This window comes from Nyctereutes procyonoides, unplaced genomic scaffold (assembly GCF_905146905.1).
Source record: "Nyctereutes procyonoides isolate TBG_1078 unplaced genomic scaffold, NYPRO_anot_genome, whole genome shotgun sequence".
Lineage (NCBI taxonomy): Eukaryota > Metazoa > Chordata > Mammalia > Carnivora > Canidae > Nyctereutes > Nyctereutes procyonoides.
Window position 1 is genome coordinate 11,395,437 of NW_026575035.1, and position 22,841 is coordinate 11,418,277.

Here is a 22,841-nt window from a genome sequence, read left to right on the forward strand (position 1 = left end):
TCTTCCTCCTCTTTCTGGAATTCTGACTAAATGTTTTATCATTTTATACTGTCACACCAGTCACTGAAATACTTTTAGTTTACTTTTTAAATCTCTGATCTTCAATGTGGATAATTTCTGTAAACCTATCTTTAAGTTCACTAGAATTTACTTCTACATTGTTCAATTAGCTGTTAATCCTGTCTAGTAATTTTTAAAATTTCAGGTATCTACACTTCCTTTTATATTCTAGACTTTCCTTTGGTTCCTTTCTAGTTTCAGTTTTTCCTACTAAATTTGTTTACTCCCTGTGTTTTTTCTCCTGTAAGTCCATAAAATATGTATAATAATTGCTTTTAAAGTCTTTTGTCAGCAAATTCCAGCATCTGAGTAAAATACTTCTATAGGTTGTTTTTTCGTCCTGATTTTGGGTCACATTTTATTATTTTGTTGAATGATTAGTAATTTTTTATTATATGATGGACATTAAAATGGATTCTTTTTAGGAAGTCTGGCTTATGTTGTATTCTCTAAACAATATTGAATTTTCTGTCAGGAATTAATTGGCAGGGACGCCTGGGTGGCTCAGTGGTTGGGCATCTGCCTTCGGCTCAGGGTGTGATCCCCACAGTTCCAGGATGGAGTCCCACCTCCGGCTTCCTTCGTGGAGCCTGCTTCTCCCTCTGCCTATGTCTCTGCCTCTCCCTATCCCTTGTGAATAAATAAATTAAATCTTAAAAGAAAAAAGGAATTAACTGGCAGATCCACTGTACTTTTCTTAGTCATGATTTTATGCTTTGTTAAGCTGATCTATTTTGAATTTTCCTTCGTTCTTAGGAGTGGCTCTCAATTTACTATGTGATCATTACTCCTTATGGTTGACTTTTCTAAGGTCTCTTCTGAATGTTAAAGGGGAGCTCAGAAGGTTTATTCTCTCTGGTTGGGCTGGAACTCTGATATATCACAGATCTGTCTGACCCTTCTTCCTCTATTTAGTTCTCAGACACACAACCACCACCATCAGTCTTGAGTAGTTTTGCTCTGTGCAAGAGCAGCACAGTCCCACCTAAAGATTTAAGGAAACAAACCTGTTGACTTTTTTCTTTTTAATTTAATTTATTCATGAGAGACACAGAGAGAGGCAGAGACATAGGAAGAGGGAGTAGCAGGCTTCCTGCGGGGAACCTGATGCAGGACTCAATCCCAGGACTCTGGGATCACAACCTGAGCTAAAGGCAAACACTCAATCACTGAGCCACCCAGGCACCCCAGAAATCTGTTGACTTATGTTCACACTCTCTGCTCAGTTTCTTTCTCCTGGCATACTATCCTACAAACCTCAGCCATTCCAACAGCCCCAAACTTCAATGTCTTACCCTCAAATCAATGAGAAAGCCACTCTTCACTCTCCACTTGAGCTCCTCATTGATGTACAAACTGGTTGGGGAAGTGTCATCATGAAAAAACCCAGTGTGAAACACAGGACTCACCTCACTTTTTCCCCTTCTCTTAAGAGTCAAAGTCCTGTACTGCTTTTTGTCCAGTGCCTGAAAAATTGACCTCATATACTTTGTATATTTTTTTATTGTTAAATGTGAAAAGATAAGTTCAATATCAGCTATTCCATCATAAGTTGAAGCAGAAACCCCAGATGTTAAATTTTAAACTTCGTTTATTATGTGAAAACTGCATATATGTGGCAAGTAAATATATACACATAAATGTAGATGTGCATTTTAGTGTTTAAAATAATACTGCCTACTCCATGGTATTTTGTGATTTCTAAGTAATGTATAGAAAGCACTTAGCACAGTTTATTGTATATTATAAATGCACATGGTAATACTATTCTTCATATATTATATATAAAGATATCTAAAACATCACCAAAACATTTTAACAGTAATTATTTCTGGGTAACATTTATTTATTTTGTTTCTGTAATTTTACACTCTTTACACTGAATATATATCTTTTAATAATAAAAAAATAATATTATTTTTGTAAAGTTTTTTTTTGTTTTTTGTTTTTTGGTTTTTTTTTTTTTTTTTTTTTTGAGAGAGAGAGAGATAGACAGCAAGAGAGAGCACAGAGTCTGAGGGCAGAGGCAGAGAGAGAAGCAGACTCCCCATTGAGCAGGGAGCTAACTTGGGGCTCAATCCCAAGACCCTGGGATCATGACCCAAGTCAAAGGCAGATGCTTAACCAACTGAACAACAGGCGCCCCCAAAATATTATATTAAAGGACAACTGACTTCCAGAATATTTGATATTAAAACTTCCTAAATTAGCTTATATTGCCAAAAACTGCCAATATTTTTCTAGAGAAACTTATTCTTTGTTCAAATTTCTTTCTTTCTTTTTGTTTCTTTCTTTTCTTTTTTTTTTCTTATCAGGATGGTAATAAATAATGAAATAAGTTGATAGTATGCACATTTGAACATTCAGTGGAAGAAGGAACTAAGAATGCCAAAATCCTGAAGCCATTATAAGACCAGTAACGAGCACATGACTTTTCTTTTCTTTTCCCTTCGAAACTGAGAATTATTTAAATGCCTGACTACCAAAGAAAGCAATGATACAATTTAGAAAATAAGCTTATAAATATGTATATTATGATGGCATTTCTCTTTATGGTTGGAAAGTGTATTTTAAATCAAGAGTATTTCTAAAGGGACAACCATGGTTATTTCTTAGTGGAATAATGAGCAAATAATTGGAACTTTATCACCAAAAATCGTTGCTTTTTAAATCTTTTTTAATGTATGTTTTAGATTTTTCCTTCTTCCTTGGGATGCCTGGGTGGCTCAGCAGTTGAGCATCTGCCTTCCAGCTCAGGGCGTGATCCTGGAGTCCCCGGATCGAGTCCCACCCACATCAGGCTCCTTGCATGGAGCCTGTTTCTCCCTCTGCCTGTGTCTCTGCCTCTCTCTCTCTCTCTCTGTGTCTCTAATGAATAAATAAATAAAATCTTTAAAAAAATATTTGTCCTTCTTCCAGTTAAAAGCTTTTATACTGTAAAATAACATCTCTTACATTCTTTTTTTTAGACAAAGAAAGAGTGTGAATGGTGGAGGGAGGGGGAAAGGGTGAGGGAGAGAGAATCTTAAGCAGAGTGCATGCCCAGTATGGAGCCCAATGAGGGCCTTGATCTCACAACTCTGAGATCATGACCTGAACTGAAATCAAGAGTCAGATGCTTAACCAACTGAGCTACCCAAGAGCTCTACTTCTCTTACATTCTTAAATTTCTTTATCAAAATAGAGTGGCTAGGAGTTTGTTTGGCCCTTGGTCCTTTTGTATTTAGATTATATATGAGCAGAGACACATTTCTTATCTTAAACTACTACTTTCAATAAAAGATGTCCTTAACCCAGCCACTGAGATGTTAGGAATCAGATGGTAATAAAATCTTAACAACATGTTATTTGAGATTGTAGCCTGAAAAAATATTCTCCCCTTCTTCTCTTGATATTTTGCTTATATTATTGAATGTGGATTTTCTGAAATAATAGAATTCATTATTTAAAAAAAGAAATAATGCATTTTAATATGAAAGTACATATAGCCTGCACAAGCTTTGGAAAATATTTACTTCTTTGAGCTAGTTTTGAAATGCAACACATCTTATTCCCATGATGAGGTGGGATGCACGAGGCCAAAAAGTCTCCATGTTTCTGCAAACCAGCTATCACCCTTCTTAGACTACTAAAGAACCTATGAATGTCAATGACTAAAAATCAAGGAGTAACCTCCCTGTGACCAGTAAAAAACAAATACATGTAAGAGAAAATCAGATATAAGTTCCTAGCTTTTGATATTGTTTTTGTTTGTTTGTTTTTGATATTGTTTTAAAAAAGTTTTATTAATATTTCAAATTGCAAATAATTTCTTTGAATTATTAAAAATATTGAATATTCTAATGCTCTCTTCTGATGAGGGTATTATCTCCAATGGAAGAAAGGCGAAGATTCTTTCCAAGACACGGGGAAATTTAAGCTCATGTGACATTCTCTCATGAGAAAGTTGTTCGTGATTTTTTAAAAGAAAGGAAAAAATTAGTTGGACTTAAATATCAAGTGGAGAGTACTTGTCCAAATAATTTCTAAATGTGGAATATATCTATATGAAGCATTTATGATAAAAGACTAAACACTTTAACCCCCAAGGCCAAAGTCTTATGATCTTACTTTATTTCTCACATGTACTAAACCTCATGTGCTAGATGAAGACAGGAAAGGAACTGCTATAAAAATGATATGAAGTGTAATAACAAATCCTTTTCCTAGCTCTAATCCTTTATCAGATGCACTGAGCACTTCACATAATTTATGTAATCTTCACAATACCCTATAAGCATTGCAAAAGTTCCTATTTTTCTGACGATGGATCTAATATTAGAAAGAAGTTACTGTTCTCAAATCATAGAATTGGTAAGAAGTAATGGTAAAATTTGCAAATAGGGTTACTTGAGTACAAAGCTCATGTATGCTGTTGTTATTTCTAATATTATGTTATACTATCTTCCATAAAATTAATCTCATTAGATCAACTTAAATTTTGCTTTACCATATTTATAGTACTCTGCATTAAATTCCTGTAATAGACTTTGCCCAAACAAATGTTGATAATTTAAAAAGTAAATATGACAGCATTTAAAAGATGAAAACTGGTTGGCCAAATAAACCCCCTTTGACAATTCCTGAAAAAATAAATTTTCAAGAAATTAAAGTTTTACATGAAATTTTACATTTATGTTCCAATACAAATCAATTTATTCTATATTACTATCAGGCATTCAATCTTTTGCAGAAAGAAACTAAAATGTTGAAACACAAAATAAAATAACTAAATTTAATTTACCTCCATTAGAACAGTGTCATGTTTCTTCCCATTGTGTTCCCTAGTGCCCTTCTATTTAAAAGTTTTAGAGCAACTTAAAAAAAATATTTTCATGATTGCTAAGAGTATTTTCTGAAATTATGGAATATGACTATTTTAAAAACCATAATATGTTCATTCTAAAATTTCTATACATGACCCGTTTAAATATTTCAGATTTTGAAAAATGTATTTCTAAAATATCTTTTAAAATCTTGACTGATAACTTACAAAAACTATTGTTTTCAGATATTGAAAATAATTGGCAAGTTCTGTGACCTCTCTATTACAGTATATTCAATATTTCAACTATAATAATTTTAGCTTCTCTTTAGAGATGATTAAATATCAGCAATATTATCATATATAGACATTTAAATAGATATTGTAGTTAGACAAGAAGCTTGAAACAACTCAGAAGAACAGTTAATACCTCTTTAATGTCTATTATTCTGTATGTGAAAATGTAAATAGCTGATGATTAATAACACTTTGTTGCAATTTTCAACAAAGAAAAAAGTACAATAAAATAGTGATTTTTGTACCACTTTCAAATGGCTCTTACATAGAGAACAAAATTCATTCAAATTCAGTCAAGCTGTATGAAAATCATTACCACAGCTAAACAAATCACCATTTTATTATGTATTTGAAATGGGAAAGTTTATTTCAAAAGCAACAAAACTCTAAATATTTAACACTGATTTTCAAGTTGGTTGTGATTTGTTTATAGAACGAATTAAGGTAAAACCACCAAAATTGTGCTGTATCAATATTTTCATACTTATCAATATAATTGAAGAGCTTTTAAAGCTTGTAGATTTTTCAACATTTTTATGGTTTTATTTACACAGAAGCATGTAAACATAGTACAAATTTCTAGTTCTTAAATATCTCATCTTTGTCTCATTTCTGCTCCCAGCTAATTTGTGCTAGTGAATATTCATGTGTATGCACAAAACAGTTTTCTTTTCCTCCTAGAAATTACACACTTATGTGGAAGAAAATCAAAGACAGCGGAGTAATTTGCTCTATGTCCTCAACCAAGTCACATCAATGTTTGCCCTGGCTTAACTATCCAATTTAAAAATAAAAAATGAAAAAAAAAACAAAAAACATTTTAAAAAATGTAATGCTTTGTATTGGTATATCAATTATTTTAGCTTGCAAATACATTTGTAGCTTTCCCTCCTCTGTCTTCAAGCCTTTGATTGTATTCTCTTGTGAGAAACATCTTAGAAATACATATTGTTAGTAGGTATTTCCAAAGCTACAGGAGGCTATTTTTTTTCTTTGATTATAACTACATAATATGCATATAGGGTTGGAGGATATCAATTTATTTGGAAGGAAAGTTCCATCTATAAACTCTAGTGTCTTTTTTCAAATATTCCTGTTAGGCATGACAAAAAGAAAATAATAATAAAAGCATTTTCAGAGAACAGACCATTTTTATTCCTTCAATATCCCTATGGGATAGGAAGGTTGAAGTTGTTATTGTTACCAGCATTTTATAATTAAGTAGTTGTAGCTCAGGTAACAAAACTAACAAAAGGCCGCATGAGGGCTGGAGCTGGTCTTGAGTTTTTTTAGCTGGTGCTCAAGCCATAGACCAAAAAATCATGTCACAATGTGGCTCTCACCGTTGCAAGATACTCAGTGAAAAGCTATGGCCTAAATATGAAAAAGCACATAACTTATATGACTACTATATGTCTTAAAATATAACTTATTTCAAAGTGAGAAATATGTATTAAACAACTTACCTATAAATATACTGAGACAACTATCTCTGAAATAAAGGAATTTTCATACAGGTATACAATTGAGATGAAAGACAACTGTCAATGATATGTCTATGAGTTTAGATTTTATTTTCAAACTCTTGACTTTATTCTGCTATGTGATCTACTTTTACCACTAGAAAAAGTTTTTAAAGAAAAAAATTCTTATTAAATGCCATAAAAGTAAATCATGTAGGATGATGTATGTTTTTGGTGACATGCAACTTTATATTTATTTAAAAGGCAATTTCTACATGTAACTGCTGGTTATTATTTGTAAACGTTCCAATATTTTGTTGAAAAGAAACACAAATGGAGAATGAAGAGAATGAATCACAAATGCAATTCTATATACAAAAAAACAAGTACTTCTAGAAAATAGTGAAGAGGGCTATGAATCACATCTAACAAAAGCAAAGTCAGAATCCTAAATAAAGTTCAGAATAATAATGTGATAAAAGGGACTCTCAATCAAACTATGTCCAGAAGTCTATGCTAGAATTATTTTATAACTTATGTAATTTTTGTACTCTTAAGAGTTCACTTTTCAAGTGCTCCTATAAAATATGATAATCAGGAGGAAAGAGAGAAATAATTAGTAATACAAACTACTGTAACCAAAGCTTCTTAGCAAGACTTTTCCTTGTTTTCAGGAGACATTTCAAAAGAGCCTGGTTAACTCAGAAACCTCTATTCCATGCTCTTTATATTATAAAAATCATACTTTCTACAATCTTATTCCTCTTGCTTCAGGATATAGTAGATCAAATAACAAAAAAGTTCACTGACCATACCTTATAGATTAGAGTTTCTCATTGTATGTTGTACAGATCACCTGCAACAGAATTTCTTGAAGGACAGGAGGAACGGCATTCCTGTTGGAAAGTATGGTGATTCATAGGCTGTATTCAAATCTAATGAATCAAAATTTGGGGGGGGGGGGACTGGGATTTTTAAAAATCAGCTTTGTAAGCAAACCAAATTTTGAGAATCATCCTCGAGCAGTTAATATTTCAAGAAACATGTTCATATTCGGGCAAATCTGAACTCCCAGTAATGTGAAGAGTCCCTTTGTAAGTAGAGAAATTCATAAAGCTATGAATGAATTAATTAATGGACTAATTGTGAGCTGAAGCAAAAATCTACAAATTGTTAGGTTCTATATAGATGCCAGAGTTCAACAGATTCACCATTCTCTCAAAACCCAAAGATATCAAGTAATTAGAAAAATAAAAGACATAATATTCCTAGTGCTATTTATATGAACTAGTACTGTTCCATAGCAGGTGCGTGATATTCGCTGAATGAAAAAAAAAATGTGTCTGAGTGGATTTTCTCAAACACTGTCACCATAATCTGGAGAGACAAACACAGTGCTAAGTGTGTGGAGTTATACTCCACTTAGAGGACACTTCAACTTGAATTTACTTGGCATTTGTGCAGGCAAGGATAGTTCTAAAACAAGCTGAAGATGGAATTCAAAAATATAGGACAAAACTCTATGGAGGGGGCATTTCATAGAATTTCTGTTACAATATATCACATGGCTCAACAGGAGTTGACATTTATTATTTAGCACGTAAAAGATATTTTCATACATCTGTGTGAAATCCTAGTTTTTCAATTATATGAATTTGTTTAGTGAACATTTAAAAACATATGTGCAAATTTTTCTATAATGCTTAAGTAATTGTGGCCACCAATGCTACTGGAATTACTGGAATTTCTGAGAATATCTTGTATTTAAAAAACAGGGTTGCTTAGATTGAGGTGATCTGGGTGTTATTTTCTTCAGTATGTTCCAGATCTCACTAATTTCAGTGGTCCTCAAAGTCGTTATACCAATACCTCACAAATTTGGAATATTTTAACATCTAATATGTACAAATTCCATATTAAGTTATTTTGGTTCACAAATTTGGGATATTTTAACATCTAATATGTACAAATTCCATATTAAGTTATTTTGGTTCACAAATTTGGGATATTTTAACATCTAATATGTACAAATTCCATATTAAATTTTGGTTCTACGCTGAATGAATTTCTAAGCAGTATTTAAAGCAACCTTACAGATAATATTAAAGGATCTATAAATTTAATTTTGGAAAGTCCTTGCCTTCTTAAAAGAATCTTTTCTCCAAAGAATCTTCATTTTAAAGTGACAACTCTTCTATTGTCCTGATATTCCCAATGATCAATACTCAAAGGAAAAAAGTTTATATGTGCTTTAGACTAGTTCACATACTTAATACCATTAGAATATAAGTATATAGATAGGTAGGTAGATTTTTTTTTTTAACATTTAAGGTCCTCTCTCCTTTTTTTCTAACATCATTGAATGACAGTATACATTATTTATTAAGTGAAATACATGTTTTTATCCTGCAAGTGTGGGTGTTTTTTGCTTTAAGAAGCCTCCAACTGAGGAAAAACAAAACAAAACAGAACAGAACGTGAATGTTTACGTATAAAGATTGGTCACAATGCCAAAGAATTTGCCAAAAGAGTCCCTTAATGCAGTGAGTTCCTCTTGAAAATTAAATTTATGTTTTACATAATCTGATACAATATTGGGGTTTTAGAAATTTAGAAATTACTATATTCTACAAAGAATACCAGTATAATTATACTTGTTCTTAATTACTAAATTTAAAACAAATAAAATATATTTGTAATCACCTTGTTTGCTTTTGGTAATACATTAGTTTTAATTTTTATACCTTTATTTAATTTTGTATGATTAATTTTACATGATTATACTTTCTAATACCAGAAATTATAAATCATGACTAATGCTGTTTTCCTTTCTTAGCATTTCTGGAATGTGATTTTTAGATATTTCGCTCAACATCAATTCTGAAAAAGCCAAAAAAACTTTTTTTAAGTAATATCCTATACTAAAATGTGTAAGAATAATACTTATGTCTTTCAAATAATTCTGCTATTTTCAAGGGAGTATAAATTATATAGAAGATCATCAAATACATAATTGCAATTAGCATTTCATCAAGAATAAAATGAAAAATGCATATGATGAAAATGAGCTTACATATACAAACTGAAATATCTTTTAAATTAGTGAAGTTCCTCAAATTTTCTGTGAAAGTCAGTGGAGTGAAAGATACATATAGGCTTTTTATAAATCTCTTGCTGTACCATTGTAATTTGTCTTTCTACCTTTGAAAAATTATTGATTTTAACAACTTTCAAAAATATGTAAATTTAATCACTGTGGTCATTAATTTCCAGCATAGTTACTAAAATAATTGGGAATATCTTATATTTGAAAATGAGAACTACTTACTTTGAGGTGAGTTGGCAGATTCTTTATCCAAAGTCTTCTGTAATTAGAGCACCAATTTCAGTGGTGCTTAAAATTGCTATATTTTAAAACTCCAGAAATTTGGATATTTTATTCTCTGGTATATAATAATTCCATATCAAACTACTTTTGTGCTATGAATTTAAAAGTAGTAATTAAAGCATTCTTACAGTAAATATGTAATCTACTTAAAAATCGCAGATGTTGTACAAACTATATTTTCACATGCCCAATACACTTGAAATAGAAATCCAAAAACATACAATTAAAAATTAACCAGTATGTATTAATAATACTAGATTTCTTAACAAACAAGATAAGTTTTACTGACCTCTACTTATTCAACTAAAAGGCTTCTTTTCCACCTTCAGTTTTACTGAATAACAATCCTTTGTTACATTAACTAATAATTATATTTCTCATTTATTTATCACTTCACAAAGAGTACAGACTCCTTTCATGCATAATAAATTTTTAGCCAGTTATGCCTGATATAGACAAGTTACACACTAAAAACATGTAAGTTACAGTAAATTCATTCTACAATGTTACAGATTTGCAAAAAATATCTTAAATACCAGATCAGATGTCTCTTGCCTTTTACAATTCTATGTACTAAAATTTGATTTCATATAAATTTTCAGGAACTGAGCATTTATATTTTCCTCAAATATGTACAATTACGTATGTTGCTCTGGAATCAGGGTTTCAAAAAACACTGTCTTAAAATTCTTTAATAATAAAAATATGATTGAAAACTAATATTAAAAGACCAGAAAAGTAGACATTAGGTAGTTTCTAAATTGATTTAGCAATATCACATCAATTCATTAGTATAGGTACTGAAATCTAATGTAATATTAATAGAGACATACCTGGCTACTGAAGATGTCAGGTCTTAAAACTGAATAACTTAATTTTCATTTTATTTTATAGCCATACTCATCCATATTAATCATTTATCCATTACTGTATCATGATTGAAAATAATTTTTAACTTTTATATTAACTGAAAAGTTTCATGTACATCTGTTTGATTTCATATAAGAGATAAACCATCATATTAGATAAAAGCATAAGTAAAATTATAAGCCATGAATTTATATACACTACTTTTGAAGAAAACTGAGCCTATATTTTAAATATATATTTTCTAAATAATTGAATGGATAGGTATACTTGGGTCTTAAAAACAAATATATTTCACAACCAAATAACATTTTACAATATTGATGAACTTCTTGGCAAAACAATCTTTTGGATACAATTTTCTGCTATATGACCTTTGTTCACTGATCCAACTAGGCAACAGGGTCGCATATAGCACTATTTTAGAGGATAGCCCAGTGGACTTGGAACATTCCACGTCATTGCAGAGAAATCTCATTATCTAAGACAAGCAAGCATTAGTACACTACAGCTGCCTATGCTGAGAGTGTGGAGTTACATGGAGAAAGTCCAGACTTTCAAATATTTCTCATTCTTATTTTTGCTGAGACCACAGGCTAAAATGTCTAAATGAAAAAAAAAATGAGGATCAGCTATTAATTGCTCATATTAGATAGTCTCCAAAACCCAACCATCTGGTCTTCAGCTTGGGAGACTAGAAACTTCAGAGGAGCTGAAATCTAGGGGGTATCAGCACTAAGGGACACCTGAGTTTTCTTAAAGAACTCCTCAGTATCACTGAAGTTGATGATTTCCTCTACTCTGACGAGACATTCCTGAGGCTATCAGGAAATTTAAAGTGATTTGGAGCAATCTTGGATTTCTTCAAAAAATTATCTTTGCAAGTATTACTACCTTCCTGTGGATATCAACTGATCAAGAACTGACATGCAAAGGAAGGGAGAGAAAGAACAGTATCAGGACAACCCAATGTCGATGTACCAAAAAAAGCCAACATTGATGTTGTATGAACAACCTCCTGACCTTCCATTGACAGTCACTGTTTAAGCCTTGCCACCTTTGCTGCACTGACCGAAGCAAAGGAACAATTTACAGGCACAGTTATGGAGCACAATTATGGAGCACAATTACAGAAGAGTTCATTCCTCCAAGCACAAACCTAGAATGGTAATGACCACAATGCCTGTTGAACTTCCAAATACTTGTCCTCCAGGACTCAACTCACCACTGGAATCATCTATGAAACATTCCCTGATCACCATCCTCTACCTCTGCATTAGGTATTATCCCTACATTAAACTGTGTGCTTAATCAAATTAGCACCTGTAGCAAAAAATACTAGAATGATGTATTTGCATTTTTATCTCAAATACTAGAAATGTGAAGTTCATGCAAACAGGATCCATGATTATTTTATTTTTATGTCCCTAGGACTGAGCTTAGTGCTTAGCACACAGCAAGTGCTTAGTAAACATTGGCTGAATTGAAGTTGAATGAAGGTACCACAACATCTGGCACATCTGCCACATTAATGATTTGGAGGTGGGGAGATGAGATTTCTTAAAAAAACACCCAGACTTAATTGTTCTTTAAAAAAGAGAGAGAGAGAGATGAACAGCATGAAGTGAAAATGCCATGAAAGACTCCTCAATGCTGGAATGAATGCAGTATTATAACATCAGAGAACATCAGTGACCTTGCCATCAATGAAAAAATAATACCTTTGTAGGTCTACGCAAGGAGGTCTATATCACTTTTTATCATGATAATATATTAATGCCATAAACACTTAAAATCTAGGAAGTTAGTTTAGAAAAAAAATTTTTTTAAATGTCTGTATATTTCTGGGCCTCCTTATTCTATGTTAAGCTTATTTACAGCTTTCAAAAGATTACATTATTTATTCACATTAGTATATGATTACAAAGTATATGGAAACTGTTTTAATGATTTAGAATAAAAGGAAAGTTCAATTAAAAAAGTATTATCCAAAGATTTATGGTGAAATAAAAACACACATTTACTTCATTTAAGATATAAAGGGTTCCCTACATATACAACACTAATAAGGTTTTTCATGAAAGTAACAAGCCTATAAAAACATTGAAATCTTGCAAACTTTCTTGTCACTTACAGAAGACATAAAACACTAATTATTATCTGTCTCTCTAAATTTTACTGTATTTTTCTAAAACACCCTTGAAACAACAGGGGGACATCTTCGAATGAGGGCTGAAATATGTATTTTGGATATATTTTATAGACAAAAGATGTGATCAAGGCAATCATAATCAAAGAATAAAGCAGACAGACTTGAATTTTTATCACAATTGCACATGGAATAAAGCTTGGTTAAGGAGTCAGAAGGTAAAGTGTTGCATATACAAAGCACAAAATACAGTCTAATAAATACTTCACATGCTTAGATGATTTCAACTTAGTTCTTACATGCAACTTTGTGAAAATCTAATGTATAAAGTATGGGGTCAACGGTTTCTTTCCCCTAAGACAAAACTATTCAAAAACTTTAAAATCTCTTTATCACTAGCCATTTTTACAATGCTAGAGAAGAAGAAAAAGAGAAATTATTAATTTTTAAAATTACCCAGCAATTCCATTGCATCATCTTCATTATCAATATCTTCTTCTGTTACAGATGGGGTAGAGCTGTGGAGAGACTCAAAAGAATCTTGAGAGAGCATTGCTGCCAGAAGTTTCTTATGTTGCTGCTGCTGCTGTTTTAATCCTTTGGTCTTGGGCTCCACCTTTAAGCTGAAGAAATATTTAAATGTTAGTTTTCAATGATGATGACTCTACCAATTAGCTGTGGTAAATAAAGTCTACAACCAAATTTTCATTCAATTATTTTTGTGATGCAAAATTACAGGTATGTTAGTAAAATCTTCTCCAAGGATAATGGAAACATAGACTATCTTCTTTCCTAGACATCCTTGGTACCTCATTAAAAATCTCCCAAGTAGGTATGGTGAGAAATATAGCAAACTGAAACTCCTGCCCCATTTAAGGGAGAGGGTGCTGACCAGCGTCTACCAATTGTTGCCATGTCAAAGACAAAGCCCAATGTTAATGTATTTTTCTAATTTTTTAAAAAGAGGAGGTAGAAAGTCCCAGATTATTATATGAAATTCCCTGATGTACAAACAAATGCACATCAAATAAGTCAATTGGAGAAGGACAAACATTATATGGTCTCATTCATTTGGGGAATATAAAAAATAGTGAAAGGGAATAAAGGGGAAAGGAGAAAAAATGAGTGGGAAATATCAGAAAGGGAGACAGAACATGAAAGACTCCTAACTCTGGGAAATGAACTAGGGATGGAGGAAGGGGAGGTGGGCAGGGGGTGGGGGTGACTGGGTGACGGGCACTGAGGTGGGCACTTGACGGGATGAGCACTGGGTGTTGTTCTATATGTTGGCAAATTGAACAGCAATAAAAAATAAATTTATAAAAAAAAGAAAAACACACGTAATAGAATAACTATTTTAACATACTATGACAAGATTATTTTAAAATGAAAATTTTAATTCATTTAAAAAAGAAAGATTTGAGAGAGAGCGAGCATGAGTGGGGAAGAGGCAGAGAGAGAATCCTCAAGTGGACTCCCCACCGAGCACGGAGTGTGACATGGGGTTCCACCCCAGGACCCCGAGATCATGACCTGAGCCAAAATCAAGAGTTTGCTGCTTAACCTAATGAGCCACCCATGTCCCTGAACATTTTAATTTCTATAATTAAAATAAACTTCCTCACTGTTCTATCACACTGCCTAGATCTGGGGGTTGGATGAGGTAAAAGAAAGAATGGATCCAGAATTGACAAATACATGTTTCTGTTTTTTCCAGTCTAAAGAATCTTTGTAAATTTGGAAGGTTTTCTTTGTGATAAAGCCAGGGCTCCTTTGGGTAAATGGGGTTTTTCATGGTTCTCTCTCCCCCAACTTCTCAAGACAGTATCTAATTGGACAACCTCACAAGTCCAAATAACAATCATATACAGTTTCAAAAACTGTCCCAAATTTCTTCTCTTCTCTGTAATCAGATTTCTTTTCATATTATTGCCCAAAGGAAGGAGATGGCAAATGTCACCTCATGAAAAACAAAACAAAACAAAACACATGAAGTAGAGGAAGTCTAACACTTTCTAAAGATATTCAGAAGGAAGGCCCAAAAGGGAAATGGGTTAAATGCATTGTCCCCATTGCCACCAGGCCAAAATGCAGAGGAAGTTTGGTAAAAAACAAAAACATAAACACAAAGAACCAACCAGATAAATGTCAGCTGGAGATATTTCAAATTGTTTTAATAGAAGTACCAGGTTCAACACTATCTAAGGCGAGGAAGGAAACAGGAAAAATGACATTGTATGTCATCAGTGGGCAAGATCAATCAGCCCCACCTCATTGGTTCACCTCTAAGTTAGATGAATATGTTAGAGAAGGTCAGGGGAGATAGGTGTGGAGAAAAAGCATTTATTTTTCCAGGTTAATGCTAGTTAATAAATATAGAAGGCATGACAGAATCACAAAATTACCATTTTGCAATGACCAACATAGTAACTGTTTAGGCAAGAATGCCCTTTGCAAGAATGCCCTTTGCTGAAAGACTGCAAAGGAGATAGACTGTCAAAAACGTCAAGGTGTTTTCAACAGATACTAACACTTTTAATTGATTTTTTTGGCTTTGAAGTAATTATAGGTTTACCTGTACTTCTAAGAAATAATACAAAGAGATCCTGTGCACTCTTTACACTGTTTTCTTCAATAGCGTCATCTAATAAAACTATAGTACAATATTCCAACCAGGATCCTGACAATGATACAATTTTCCAATCTTATTCAGATTTCCTGTTTTAATTGTGTTCATATGTATGTGTATGCCTGTGTGTCTGTATTTAGTTCTAGATAATTTTAGTACTTGTGTAGGTTTGTGTGTCATGTATCCACCACCAGAATAAAGATCCAGACCATTTCAAACACCGCAAGGCACTCTCACACTGCTCTTTCCTAACCACTCCCACCTTCCTCCATATGCCTTCTCCCTCATCCCAAATCCCTGGCAACCACTAGTTTATCCTCCAGTCTTTTAATTTTGTCATTTCAGGAATATTATATAAATGGGATCATACAATTTTAAGATTTTTTTTTCAGGCAGTCTAATTCCCTGAAGATTCATTCATGCTGTTATATGTATCAATGGTTCATTCCTTTTCTTTGCTATGTAGTATTCCATGACATGGATATACTTCAGTTTATCTAACCATTCACACTTTGAAGGGCATCTATGTTAGGTTTTTTGGCTATTATGATGGAGTTGGAGTTGCTATGAACATTTTTATACATGCTTTTCTGTAAACATAAGTTTCATTTATTTGAGGAAAGTGCCCAAGAGCACAACTCCTGGATCATATGATATCTGCATGTCTAGTTTTATATAAAATTCTCAGACCATTTTCCAGAGTGACTATGACATTTACATTCCTGGAAGGGACATCAAATGAACATAAGGATTGAGGAGAAGTGCTGGAGCTTGGGGGAGACAAGAAAAGTCATGAAATCATCACTGAGGAGTGTGGATATGTGAACAGACCAAGTGAATGCAGAGCATCTTTTGGCAGGACCAATGACCTCCTGGAGTTTGGTGGTCATGAATTCACAGTCAGTGTGGGCATGTGTTCTTCTCCAGTCTATGCCAGTTCAGCCACAGAATAGGTAGAGTTAGATTTAAACAGGATAGAGTTTTACCACCTAATAAAACAAAGAACAAGAGAAGTAAGGAACTAGGGTATATTCAATAAACAGATCACAATAATGGGCCAAAAATAAAAACTGGATGAGTGGCAAGGAAAACTGGGTGGAACCAGTGTATTTGGGTCCCAGTTACAGCTGGGTATCAGAAGGAGCAAACTAGAAAGACAGGAGGTATACTCAGAGAGTAAAATACCTGAAAATGACACTATAGGTTTACAGATAATAATAATGAGGCCTCGAAATAACAGAGGGAATGAGTGACTGAAGCAGGGTGGAATTCAAGATAAGTGGGGAAGAGCAGACAAAGGAAGGAGAGACTAGGTTTGGGGAAGAATCATCAATGTGGACAGTGACTTTATCAAGATAGGAAGGATGTTGGGGAAAGTGACAGTGAGCCAGATGCTTACAAATTCAGGAAAAAGAGAATGACCTAAAACAAAAACAAAAAAAAGAAAGATAAATAAAAGAGAATGACCTGGGAATTGATAAATTATTGCTACCAGAAGTAGTAGAAGATTAGCACATATAAAACATGAAATTCAGAACCAGGGGTAAAGGAGACAGCAAGGTCTGCAAGCAGGAAAGGGGAGCAAGGATGTCACCTTCCTCTTTTCCTTTTAACCTAAAGACTGTAGAAGTGAAAACTACAACATTACATTCCTCAGGGAAGCAGGGCTCTTACTGCAGACAAGTGGTGAGTGGGATGGGGAGAGGTAGGGTGTGCGGTCTTTCTAAGACACTTAGCGTTCTGGGCCCCCTCTTATCCCAACTTTGATCCTAAACCTTAATGATAAGGGGATTCTGAATTCCTTTCTGAAGAAAAGTGGCATAACAAAGCATTTAAGGGCACAGAATTTGCAGCAAGAATTTGCAGCAAGATAGACTGGCTCAGCTAATTAATAGTTATCTTGGGATACTGATGTAACTACTTTGGGACTTAGTCTCCTTATTCTTAAAATACAGATGATAATGTTTCATGAGGATGAAATGAAGTATGAGATATAAGGCACCAACAGCAGCCAATAAATGATAATTAATACCATTTTGTGCTAAAAAAAAACCACAATGTACAGCATCCTAGATATTTACAGGTATTTCCTTGGGCAGTAATATCCCACCTAGAGAGAAAGGGAATCAGAAAGAGGCCTTGTGAAAAAGAAGAGTAGTTAATACTTCAATGTGGTGTTAATACACTCTAGGACTCCATCTGACTTTGGTTCAAAAAGATAAATTCTGAACCAGATCAGATAGAAAAGGGTGGTTTGAAGTGGCCACTCTCCTCCCTCTCTAGGTGGAACCTTACTCTCACTCCTGATGGCCTGCCTGCATTCTGACCATTTGTTTCCCTCCTCCTGACCCCACTCTTCCCTGGATGTCTGACCCTGCTGTATTTTGTTACATATTCTTGTTTCTGAACACAGGTTGGTTAAGTATTAGTTTTATCTGACCCCAGGTGCTCTTCTCAGTGGAAAACTGGATTATTCCCCTCTTGATCTATCTCCTAAACTTGTTTAGTTCACCACTGCAGCCCAGCAGACAGAATCTGTGCCCTTCTAGACTCTAGCCAGAAAGTAAAGGACTCTCTTTGCATTAAGGTCCCAGTTGTTGAAGATAAAAAGTTTCACACTGAATTGTTGTATTTTGGTTGCATAAGAGTTGTCTTTTTTTTTTTTACCATATCTAGATATGATGGTTTTATAATTAATTTAGCAGATATTTATTAAGTGCTTTTTATATACTAGGCATTTTGAGTGCTGCACTGCAGAAATGACATATTTCTTTGTCATTCTCCTCATTTGAAAGTGTTTTGAATCTAGAATGTTCTTTTTCATATTGGTATCATAGTATCTAGAACATTACCTTGTGTTAATGCTCAATAAATATTTATTTTTTTAAAGATTTTTAAAATTTATTCATGAGACACACACACACACACACAGAGAGAGAGAGAGAGAGAGAGAGGCAGAGACACAGGCAGAGGGAGAAGCAGGCTCCACGTAGGGAGCCTGATGTGGGACTCGATCCCAGGACTCCAGGATCATGCCCTGGGCCGAAGGCAGGCACTAAACCACTCAGCCACCTAGGGATCCCCTAATGCTCAATAAATGTTTAATGAATTCACTTTTTCTACCATTTTTAACACATTAAATAAAGAATTAATATAAGACGATGTATATGAGCCCTCCAAATTGACAGACATGAAAATCCAGAGAAATATATTGGTAGCGAAAAAGAAAAAGGAAAAATATGTAAATTGGGATGTCGAAGATGAGGAACAAATGGCAGATTTTTTTTTTTAAAGATTTTATTTATTGGGATCCCTGCAGGGAGCCTGATGCAGAACTCAATCCCAGGACTCCGGGATCACAACCTGAGCCAAAGGCAGACACTCAACCACTGAGCCCCCCAGGTGCCCCCAAATGGCAGATTATAAGTACATAACTCCTATTCAACAGCCAAAAATGACTAAGATCATTTCATGAGGGTTAAGTGTTTCCTTTAGTGTCATTAAAATACATGGTTTGGTGATAAAGATAGTACTAGGCTATGAGTCCTAGACACTGATTAAGTCCAAAATGTTGCCTATCTAGAGATTACAAATGAGTCTTTGAGTCCATAGGCGACTAGAAATATATTCCATAAAATAATAACTTGAGTTAGGATATATATCTCGTAAAGAAATAAATGAATAAATGAGAAAGAACAAATTTTGAACATATCAAAATGACCTCATCAACATTCTGAAATAAATGCATGATTTAGTTACATACATTTTTGGCTTTAAAAAAGAAATGTGTGAGTCATAAGGCATATCCTTCAAATGTTTTAGGTATTTTTAAGGCCTCTATTCTGATTCCTCTGGCAGATTAATTTTTGATTAACCAATATTCTTTCTGCTACATGTTAGAATATCCCTAAATTATTAAGCTTAATTCAGTCTCTGACATATGTATACATATTTGCCATTTTTGGTTTTTTACTTATTTGTCTCTTGCTGCCAACTGAGGAAGCTCTAAAAGAAGAGGAGCATTTCCAGGCTTTGTTAACAGATACATCAGAAGAAAATATGAGCTTTAATGAAAAGAAACATTTCTTAATGGAAAGTGAATTTAGTTTTTATTTTAATATTTAATACATATTTCTAAATTGTAAGATTTTCTATTCATTTTATGGCATATTTACCATCTAATAATAATCCTCACTTAACAATGCCAATTTACCAGATCTAGAATATTTATTGATATTAGTCTTGTTTTAATAAAGTGGTTAAGCTCAGAAGAGCTTCATCATGCTTTCAAGGCTTGATAAGCCTGTTTACAAATTCACATTACAATTTAGTTAGTAATTTTAGGAAATCCATTACCCATCTATTGCAAAGGTTAGTTAAGATGGCTTAAAACAGAATTATATGGATTTATTACACTTTTTATTTACATTTACATTTATATTACCAATGTGTGATTATTTTTAAAATCTCTAAATGTGCAATAAACATGTAGGCTTTCCCACTAAATGGCTAGATAAGCCATAGCAATTCATGTCAATTGATAGTATCAGAAAGCCTTCAATCATTCCCCAGTGTATTCACCTCTCTCTTTGATAAACCCCTGTTACTATTCTTGCTCAGATGCTTTAATTTCTTTCTTAAACTTACGTAACAAAACCTTTTGGAAAATCTAAGAAAGATATGTCAGGAAAATGTCCATGTGTATATACACAGAACACTGTCTACATAATTTAATTTCAAGAGATTCACAGATCTCTTGGGTCCATTCAGAGACCACGGAGTAGTCAGGGACCACATGTCAGTCCCTCTTGTCTTATCCTATTGGTTTCTCTATATTGCCCTCATAACTGCCTTTCTTTTAACCAGCACTTAACTCTTCAGGTGACAGCTACAAGTACTAAAGCTGCTGGCCCTCTTCATACAATGTTCTACATGCAGGACCTAAGGAGAAAAGCTGGCTATGTACTAAAGATGGAGTGTTGTAATAGCAGCCATTCAAATAAGACTTGAGGAATTAACAACAGGAAAAACTGTGATAGGAAAGGGCAAAAAGTTACAATAGACTATAAACAATCCTTCTTATAAATAAGCTTTATTTAGCAGATGTCTACTCACAGCCTTCTATGTCTCCTTTCCTCACCTAACAGATGTCTATTGGTAATGACAATGAGCCAGGCCCAGCAGGGGAGAGAAAAATGGAAGAAGTCATCCTTGAAAATTAAATCTTCTTTTTCCTAAGCGTAGAGTATCACTTAGCTTGTTAATGTTTAAGACTGTTACAAGTTCATTACTACTTAAATACAAAAGCTAACGCTCTAGTTATAGCCTCTAGAGACCTTAAATAATTTCTCCCCAATCTATTTTTATTCATCCAAATCAAATCTAATGCTATGTAAGTTCTTGGTATAAATTCAGAATCCTGTTTGGTATTAGAAGATGAGAGAGAGACAGTTTCTACCCCAAGTGTTTACTGCTATTCTTTAAACTAAGTTCAGATATGCATGCATTCTTTCTGCTCTGATGGGGCACTGGTGCGAGACTTCACTTGCCTTCATTTTGTAGAGAATACCTCAATGCATAATTTAAAGATGGAGAAAAGAAACACTAAAAATAACTTTTCATAACAAATATTTGAGAGAGGTCTTCATTGGTTGAGTTTTCTGGGTAATAGATTTGACTAGAACTGAAGGAAAGATTCCCCTTTATTGGATATTCAAAAGGGAATCAGAGCTCACTGAAGCTAGGAAGAAAACAGAAGCACTAACATTTGCAATAAATAGCCCCGATTATTATTATGACTAAATGAAAGCAAAATGAAGGTTGACATTTCGCTACTTTACATTCAGAGACCATTCAGAGAATCTGGCAATGACTAAAGATAAAGGTCTAGTGAGTTTCATAAGTCTGGTATTAAAAATAAAATTACCCTCATTGACAGGTGAAATCGATCTGGCATTTCACAAAAGAAGGTAAATGGATTTTTTAAAATGGTTTTCTTCTCCTTATACAGGACACTTCAACTATTTAAATAATTTAAAAGTTATTTCTCATGGAAATAGAATCAATTTTCTATATGCCTGAAGCACATTAATGAGTATTCTGAATTTCCTTCCTTCTAGCCAAGTGATAAGTCAAAGTAAAAAAAAAAAAAAAAAAAAAAAAAAAACCCTGAAAGCTATTACATTGTAGAAAATACAATTTTCTCCTTGAGAAAGAATAGTTATTGGTTGCTGCTAAATTTAATGTAGGGAATAAAAGTTACTCTGGTTATACTATGCATAGGAAAAACTCTTCTGTGGTGGTCAGCTAGTAGCACCCAAAGAAAGTTTTGGCTCTCTCACATTCAATGCATGAGTATTTAAATCCATTTTCTGAGGCTAGTGTAAGCCATGCCTTCATAATGCTTTTTCACTCCAACTTCATTGTGGAAGTTTTCATTTTAGGGTTTTACTCCCTGCAGGTAATATTATAAAACAAGAAAAATGTTGTTCTGAATATAATTTTTTCTAATAAATATGATCTGGACATTTCAAAACTGCTTCATTTCTATCAGCATATGGAAACATTAGGCAAATCTCCCACCACCATTTTGAGCATCATAGGACTGGGTAAGTGAAATATGGGTTTTCAAATTCACAAATCATAAATGCTTCCAAAATTAAACTTGGAAAATGAAAAGAATCATGTTCAATCATAGTTAGCAACTCTAAATTTAAATGGTTCTAAACCAAGGTTTTTCTCTCTTATTCTATATTAACTCTGCTTCATGTGATCTATTATACTTTTAATAGTTTCTTCTTCTTGTTGACCAACTATATTTTTCTGGTAAGAGAGAAGCCCTCCATCTCCAGTTCTTAATGGTCAGCCACTCTCTGCCCAGCATTATAGTGGGTCTTGACTGACAGCCTAGGTCTTTGAAATTATTTCTCCATTTGGTTTTAGTAGCAGAGAGATGGTGATTTTCTTAGATATAAAGAAAAAAAAATTAAACCCAAAACTAAAAGCAGATCTAGTAAAACTTTAATTTTAAAACAGAGAAATGAATTTTTATCTTATGTGGAACCAACATAGTTTTCTATATAAAATTGCTAAATTATTTCATCAAAATCACACAGTTGGATTCATTTCCCCGTTAGCTTTTAACGATGAAAAATATTCAGAATCTTAGAAGGCATCTCATCTCA

The 22,841-nt window shown here is 33.4% G+C and overlaps 1 protein-coding gene across 1 annotated transcript in view; it reads right to left on the reverse strand.

The window, feature by feature from the left end:
* CUNH8orf34 (chromosome unknown C8orf34 homolog) overlaps positions 1 to 22,841 on the reverse strand; it is a 378,334-nt gene that overhangs the window by 217,934 nt on the left and 137,559 nt on the right. Inside the window, 1 exon segment of the mRNA XM_055318190.1 lies at positions 13,485 to 13,651. Coding sequence (XP_055174165.1) covers positions 13,485 to 13,651 — 167 coding nt within the window.